General features: G+C 56.4%; 1 protein-coding gene across 1 annotated transcript in view; it reads left to right on the top strand.

Moving 5' to 3' along the window:
* Window positions 1-204: 204 nt before the first annotated feature.
* Window positions 205-8,028, top strand: part of LOC104407822 (huntingtin-interacting protein 1-like) — a gene marked incomplete at both ends in the record, with an annotated part of 12,402 nt that continues 4,578 nt past the window's right edge. The window contains 8 exons of the mRNA XM_010017210.1: window positions 205-268; window positions 862-1,004; window positions 1,454-1,510; window positions 2,010-2,090; window positions 4,356-4,432; window positions 4,701-4,762; window positions 6,226-6,366; window positions 6,875-6,932. Coding sequence (XP_010015512.1) covers window positions 205-268; window positions 862-1,004; window positions 1,454-1,510; window positions 2,010-2,090; window positions 4,356-4,432; window positions 4,701-4,762; window positions 6,226-6,366; window positions 6,875-6,932 — 683 coding nt within the window. The remainder of the gene's footprint in view (window positions 269-861; window positions 1,005-1,453; window positions 1,511-2,009; window positions 2,091-4,355; window positions 4,433-4,700; window positions 4,763-6,225; window positions 6,367-6,874; window positions 6,933-8,028) is intronic.

The raw sequence follows: 8,028 nt of genomic DNA on the forward strand, positions 1-8,028 counted from the left end.
GAACCTGGCGGATGCCAAGCACATCCCAGAAAGGCATCCGGCAAGGAGCAGCATCCAGCTGGCACGAGCAGGGGCTGGGGACCTGGATGGGACCCAGCCACCAGCAGGTGCTGGCAGAGCCGGGGGGTCTCAGAGGGTGAGGGGGGACAAGGGGGAGCCTGAACCCTTCCCATCTCCCCCTCCTCCACCACTTCTCTTTTGCAGACTGTCAGCATCAATAAGGCCATTAATGCTCAGGAAGTGGCTGTCAAGGAGAAACATGCCAGAAATATCCTTCCCAAAGTTGGCCATGAGACAAGCGAGCGTGGGAGCGCGGCCGGGGCTGCCCAGAAAAGGGGCAGCAGCAAGGTGGCACATGGGGAGAGGTGTCGGGGTGCTGAGGATGCCCTGGGTAGGACCCTCATGGGCTCTCAATGATGGTTGGGGTTTTTCCAGCATGGCAGAGGGTCCCTGCTCCTGCTGCTGCAGCCTTCGCTTGTTGGTGGGTGCCCAGCCTTGTGCTCCCAGCACTGCTATCCCGTGGGAGGGGAGAAGGGGTGGATGCCCACAGCAGGTTGCCTGCCTGGGGCGAGGATGCTTAATCCCTAGAGGTGCTTGTGAGCATGCTGCCATGAAAAGCAGATTCCCAGCATCCCAGCAGGGCTGTCAGGAAAGCTTGGCAGATGTACAGCCCCAGCCCTGAGTGTGCTGTGGTGCTCCTGGAGCAGTGGCGTGGGGCTGGAGGAGAGGGGACAGTGAGTGCTACCCTTGGGGACAGCGTGTGCCGCCCTTGGGGACAGCGTATGCCTGGGCTTGGCTTCAGAGTGGCCACTCTCCATCACCACCAAAGGGGAGAGGAGTGTTTCCTTGACCATCCACTACCATGCATCTTGGGCACGCACCACGAGAAGGGAGCACAGACCTTCTGGTCGGTGGTGAACCGGCTGCCGCTGTCAGGGAATGCCGTGCTCTGCTGGAAGTTCTGCCACGTCTTCCACAAACTCCTCCGGGATGGCCACTCGAATGTAAGTGCCACGGGCTTGGCTCGGCAGCTGACAAGATCCTTTCCCTGGCGGGGCTGTGTGGGGTGGTGGGAGATGCTGGTGGGTTGGTGACCTTCTTGGGGGTCAGTCCTTCATGGCAACTGCTGCAGGGACCCTCCCCACTCACTCTGCCCATAACCCCCTGTGCTACAAACCCTGGTGCTGACCAGTGCCCTCCAGTGCCAGAGCAAACTGCTCAGCACAGGGCATCGACATCAGGGTAGGAGCCATCAGCAGAGATCCTGCCTGTGTACAGATGGGGAAACTGAGGCACCCTGGGGCTGGTGGGAGTGACACCACGGGCAGGCTGCAGGGTCGGGAACAAATCGAGACCTCCTGTTCCTGACCCCAGCTGCTGACTGCACATCTCACACACCCTGCCCTGGTGCTCTGCCTGTGCTGCCTGCTTATTATCACTGTCATTCCTCCAGGTCCTGAAAGACTCTGTGAGATACAAGAACGAACTGAGTGACATGAGCAGGATGTGGGTAAGTGGCCAACCCCACCAGCTGCTATGATGGGGACACTCTGGGGGACCCTCTGCAGCGTCCGGCACCCAGCCAGGCTGGGGGGTGGTGGGTTGGAGGGTGCTGTATCCCAGGAGGAGCCAGGCTCCAAGGGCAGAGCACATGCTCTGCCATGGCTGACCCATGGCTACTCTGGGATGGGTTTGCCGGTTGCGTTCGGTATCCCCTTCCACCAAAATCAAATGCCTTCTTCCTATTTTATGGCAAACCCCAGTAAAACTCTTGCTTTGACCATCAAAAGCAGCACTGAAGTCTGCAGATAAAGGGATAAGAAGGTCCTGACCAAATCCCTTCAACACGTTTGCTGCAAGCCAGCCGGCAGCCCACATGCCAAGGTGCCAGTGAGGAGGGGCTTTGGCTGGGTTTTTGGGGGAGATAAGGGAGAGGTCACTCACGCTGCAAGGGGAGAAGGCTTTTTCACAGCCTGGCTTGCATCTCAACAGCTTTTTGGTGTCCTCAGGGCCACCTGAGCGAGGGCTATGGGCAGCTCTGCAGCATCTACCTCAAACTGCTGAGAACCAAGATGGAGTTTCACACCAAGGTGAGCATCCCGTCCCTGTACCCATGACCGCAGTAAGGGCTGGGCACTGGGTGCTGAAGCAAAAGTGATGGCAGTGCTCTGGGGCAGGACAGGGGCTGGCAGAGCTGTCACTCCTGTGGGTCCTCTCCTCCGTCATGGCCATCCTTCTGCCTTCATGAAACGTGCCCCAAACTGCCAGTGTCCATCCTTAGCCTGGATTAAAATTGGCCCAAGAACCAGCACTTTGGGATGACAAGTTTCCTGGTGGACCAGGGCTGCTTGGACACATCTAGGCTGAGCTGGGAATTGGTGGGCTACAAGAGGCAGTAAGAGACCCTCCCATCTTTGGGGTGCATGATCCCTCCCAGGTATCCTAGGTGGGCAGAGGTGGAAGAGGCCATGGAGTTCAGGAGTGGGGAGGGCTTAAGGGAGGCCGTACCACACTCTGCTGTACTGTGCCTGTCACCAGCACTGCCTTGGCATGATCCACAGGGACTCAAGGGAGCCCTGGTAGGGCAGGGCCAGCACCAACGTGTCAATCCCATGGAAAACACTGCAGCAGAGCCTGGCTTTTCTGTGTCACCACAGGTGTGGGGAGGGATGGTGGGGATTTGGGCCAGGGAGGTCCCTGTTGGTGCATGGAGGAGGATGAGCACCAGTGCCTGCTCCAACTGGTTTGTGAGCACGGGGGGGTATTCGCCATGGTCTGCAAATGAAGTAGGTTCAGAAACCTGCCTTCGCTTGGGACCAAGGTATGGGAGTAAGGTGCTCTGGTGCTTTCTGAAACAAGTATTTTATATGGGCAGGAAAAGTAGAGTGGAAGCAACAAGTCAGCCTGGAGATTTAAGAACGACAAGGAAATAATGATTAACTTAATCTAAGCACTGCTGAGTGTGCACAGTCTGAGTTCTCGTCAGAACTTCCAGCAGAGTCACAGATTTGAGGTTTCTTTATGCACATCCAGTTCATCCCAGACCGTAAATCTCACCTTAGATTTATCAGGAGATCAGGCCAAGGTAGCACAGAACAAACCCCTCGGCCTGAGCAGTCTCAGTGCTCCCAGGGCTCTGGGGGTAATCCACCACTTCCCTGGGGAGATTATTCCAGTGGCTGATTGTTCTCATTGTGAAAAATTTTGCCCTTGTATCCAGTTTGAATGTCCCCAGGAGTAACTTGTACCCATTGTCCCTCATTTTTGACATGTGACTCCTTGTAAAGAGAGTCTCCATCTTCTTTTAGCCACCTTTTAAATATTGGAACATGGTGATAAGGTCTCTCCTGAGCCTTATTTTCTCTAGTCTGAACAAGCCCAGTTCTCTCAGCCTTTCCTCATGTGGCAGGCTTCCCAGTCCTTTTATCACTCTTGTGGCTCGTCCCTGGCCCCTCTCCAGCCTGTCTGCATCTTTTTTGTATAGCAGGGACCAAAACTGAACACTGTATTCCAGGTGTCGCCTGGCAAGCTCTGAGTGGGACAATGACATGCCTGTCTCTGCTGGCTGTGCCCTTGTTGATGTTCCCCAGCATTCGTTGGCTTGCTTTGCCACGACTGCAAACTGTCCACTCCTATTGAGCTTGTGTCCTCCAGGACCCCCAGGTCCCTTTCCACAGAGCTGTTCCATAGCTGGGCAGATCCCAGCCTGTGTTGCAGTCTTGGATTATGTTTACCCAGACCTCTCGTACAAGAGTAAATGGCAGTACAAACCACCTGCCCATATCAACATCTTTTTTTTGTCTCAAGCAAGCCAACAAGTCATGAATCTAAACTTATGCATTTATAAGTAAACAGCTCTATGACCTGAACTTTAAGTTAAAGCCAAATGTTTGACCCAGTATTGCAATATTTGTTAAAGAAGATTATCAGCCATCAATATTGTACGTTATGCGATGACAGTGGATCACATCGCTGTATACCCATACCTTTCATCATATCTCATCTAAATCTCCCCTCTGTCAGTGTAAAGCCATTCCTCCTTGTCCTGTCACTGCACTACATCTACACCTACTACATCATCTCCTCCCTGCTCCATAGGTTTCTAATCCCAGGGAGAATTGGCTTTTCTTGCTGGGGAGAGTATGGGCACCATGGAAGGTGCTGGGGATGATGCAGTCACCCAAGGCTCCGCAGACCTCGTGTCAGCCCCTTTCCCCCCTGCATCACTCCCACTGGGCATCCAAAGAGTTGTACATGTCTCTTGCACTGAGGCCACTGACTGGATCAGCAACACTGGTGCTCTCAGAGCTGTGTGATCCTCCAAAACCCATTCCCGACTCCTGTGTCTCCGGCAGAATCCCCGCTTCCCTGGCAATCTCCAGATGTCCGACCGGCAGCTCGACGAGGCAGGGGAGAACGACGTCAATAACTTGTGAGTGTGGGGCAAGGGCAGGGGTGGGAGGTGGGGGTGTTGTGCAGGCAGGGCCATGGCGCTGCCCAGCCTCACCAGCAGCGCTCAGCCAGGAGCAGGACCTGGCACCTTCCCCCCAGCCCTGCCCCAGGTGCATGGAGCCCTGCTCAAGGCTGGTGCTTCCATGCCAGCACACCTGCTCGTCCCTCTGGGGTGTCATCTTCACACATGGAGAGCCACAGGTGGCCATGGGAACACTCCCCAAACATCCTCATCCCTTTTTTCCTAGTTTTCAGCTGACAGTGGAGATGTTCGACTACCTGGAGTGTGAGCTGAACCTCTTCCAGACGGGTAAGCTCTTGCACTGCCCTGCTCTGGGGAAAGGCTCTGGGGAGGAGGCATTGCAGCTTGTCTCTGCTCTGGGCACTTCACATGGATTTCCAGCTGAAGTCCCTGCATGCCGTGCTGCCTCCAGCAGTGCCATGGGGTGCTGAGGCACTCACGGGAGCATCTTGCCTTCCTCTGTGTGAGCGAGCAAGGGGTAAAATCACCCAGGCTCAAGCCTTCGGCTGTCGCACACCTCTGCACGCTCGAGCAGGGTCAAGCTTGGGGTAAATTAAAGTGATTCTGGGGCAAGCTTTCAATTGCTGCATGCTCCAGGCTGGGGGTGCTGGCAGGACAGAGCTGTGTTTCAGTAGGACTGGAGCCAGTGCCCTCACCTCTTGGCTGCACAGGGGGAGGGTGCCAGTCCCAGGGGTGCTCATCTGTCCCCAGAGTGCTCCCAGGATCTCTCACTGTTCCACCCACTGGAGAGGAATTGCTGTGTGGAGAAAGAAGCAGCTGCCATCGTCTCCAGCCACCCTGCTAGCATCCCACAACTCATGGGAGGCCCACAAGGCTGGACCATCAAGATGGTCACTGGACATATCTCCAGCAGCCAGCATGCCATGCTCCCAGCACTGGCAGAAATACTTTTCTGCCCTGGTGTCGGTGATGGCCGTGGGCCAGTGCTGCCAGACCCTGCTCATCCAGGTCATGCTGGACTGCATCCTTCTGTAGCACCCTTTCAGTATCTAAAGGTGGCCAACAAGAAAGCTGGAAATGGACTTTGATAAGGGCCTGTAGGGACAGGGCAAGGGGAATGGCTTTAACCTGCCAGAGGGGAGATTGAGATGAGCTCTGAGGCAGAAGCTCTTCCCTGGGAGGGTGCTGAGGCGCTGGCACAGGGTGCACAGAGAAGCTGTGGCTGCCCCATCCCTGGCAGTGTTCAAGGCCAGGTTGGACACAGGGGCTTGGAGCAACCTGCTCTAGTGGAAGGGGTTGGAGCTGGAGGAGCTTTCAGGCTCTTTGGCACAAACCAGTTTGTGAGTCTATGATCCTGCAGCCCAGGCACGAGGTGCATTTTGATGTGATGTGGACAGAGGATTGGGGATGCCAGCTGCTCCCAACTAGTTTTGGAGCATCTCCCTGCCGACTCACATGGCACACCAGAATGCCAGTGGGACAGCAGTGACTGGCAGAGCACAGGGGCTGCATGCCCTCGGGGATCAGGAGCTCTGCCCGAGGACCTGGCTGGGGCTCAGGACTGGGCACCTCCAGACCCCAGTTCCAGGCTGAAGTGTTCCCAGTGTGGGAGTCCTAGGTGGGAATTTCTTCTCCCACCAAGCATGCCGACAGCTGTGGGGAGCAGGCTGGGTCCCCAAAGGCCGGCAGGTCTCTTCTGCAGGTGACATTTGTGGACATGGCTGACAAAGCTTGGCACCCACCGGTGCTGTGGTGCTGCCGGAGCCTGATCCTGTGCTCCTTCCCTGCAGTGTTCAGTTCCCTGGACATGTCGCGCTCGGTGTCGGTGACGGCCGCGGGGCAGTGCCGCCTGGCCCCTCTCATCCAGGTCGTCCTGGACTGCAGCCACCTCTACGACTACACTGTCAAGTTGCTCTTCAAGCTCCACTCCTGTAAGTGTGCCCAGCGCCTTGGGCAGGGGAGGGCACAGAGTGGAACACCAGGGGTCACCACGCAGCTCATCTTGATCCCAGCCCTTCTTGGGGGGTGAAGGGAGTCACATGGGCAAGGGACAAGGAGGGACAAGTGCTGGGGGATGGAGCTATCCCAGGAGCCTGCCCTGCTGACCACCCCTCGGCCACAGGGCCAGTGTCCATCAGGAACTGCCCCGGTTTTGGACAGGCACTGGCTGCAAAACCCACATACTTTGGGACCTTGAATTGTGATGGCAGCTGCCTGAATGCCACCTCCCTGCCTTTCCCTGTCCTGGTGTGTCTGGTGTGGCACATGATCTCCTTCTGCAGCAGGACACTGTGCCAGAGTATTCAGACCTGGGAGGAGGGTGGTCATCGCTGGGAAAGACCCATCCCCACATGGCGGTGCCAGTGGATTGTCCCCTGATCTGTGCTCCTTCCCAGCGTGCAGACACCCACTGATGTTTCTACTTGCTACTTCTTCCAGGTCTGCCGGCAGATACACTGCAGGGCCACCGGGATCGGTTCCTGGAGCAGTTCAGAAAGTAAGTGCCCAAATGTGGGACAGATGTGGGGCACTGGCTGTTCCTGCTGCCAGCAATGCTCCAGGGATGCTCCTGGGGCAGAGGGAGGATGGGGGGAATGCCAGAGCCCCTGTGTTGGGGCTCAGGAGCTGAGTGATGGAGATGGAGGAGGTGCAGGAGTCAGTCTTGTCTTGAGGCTCTGAAATCCAGGCTGCTTCAACCTCTTGGCTTTCTCTGAAGCTTTCCCCAGGGAAAAGTGGTTTCTGCTTGTGGCTCCATTGTGAGAGGGATGTGTTGGTAGGAGCAATGGGGTAGGAGAATGCAAGCAGCACAAGGAGGCAGATTGAGATGCTGCTGTGGGGCAAGGGTCTGCATTAGCCCTGGTCATGGCGCTGGCAGATGGGAGGGGGAAAAGAGATTTTCCCCCCCAGTTCTGTTGAATTTTAAGGAAAATTGACAGTTTCACAAACACCAGGGACTTTGTTAAAAGGGGTGGCTAAAGGATGAAACCTTGGGGTATTGCAAAGCTGAGGAGGGGTCAATGAAGAGTCTTGCCAAGAGCCTGCATGCCAGGGGGTGGAGTGGAGCAGAGGTGGCTTTTGTGTGGGAAAAGCCATCCCTGCGGGGACACAAAAGTAAAAGGTAAAGCTTGAGGCACCTGCATCTGTCCCAGATTAAGATGCCTGTAAGAGAGATTTTTAAAACTGCAGCTAAAGGGTGTGGGAGGAGAGAGCCAGAACCAAGTTATGGTCACCCAGTTACAGCATGGGATGGGTGGGTGCTGCTGCGTGTTGGAGGTGGGCATTGGGTTCATGAGAGGCCATGAGCTGCTGCAGGGTGATGCTCGATTCAAGGTCACAAACTGCAAACCAGCGCCTGTGGCAAAACTACTGGGCATGGCCATTAGCAGATAGCAGGATGGTCTGTGGGCTTGGACACCCTGGGCACAGCCCTTGGGGCGGTATCAGCAGTGCCGAGATAGCAACCGGGCTGCTGGGGTGGCTGGAAGGGAGGGCAGCCGTGAGCGGCACGGCCGGGCAGTGCCGGGCCTCCCCAGAGCTGGAGATCCTGAAGGAGAGGCGGGGTGCTCCTGCGGGCGCTGCTCCTGGGGGGAGCT

This window comes from Nestor notabilis, unplaced genomic scaffold, assembly GCF_000696875.1.
Source record: "Nestor notabilis isolate BGI_N333 unplaced genomic scaffold, ASM69687v1 scaffold27510, whole genome shotgun sequence".
Lineage (NCBI taxonomy): Eukaryota > Metazoa > Chordata > Aves > Psittaciformes > Psittacidae > Nestor > Nestor notabilis.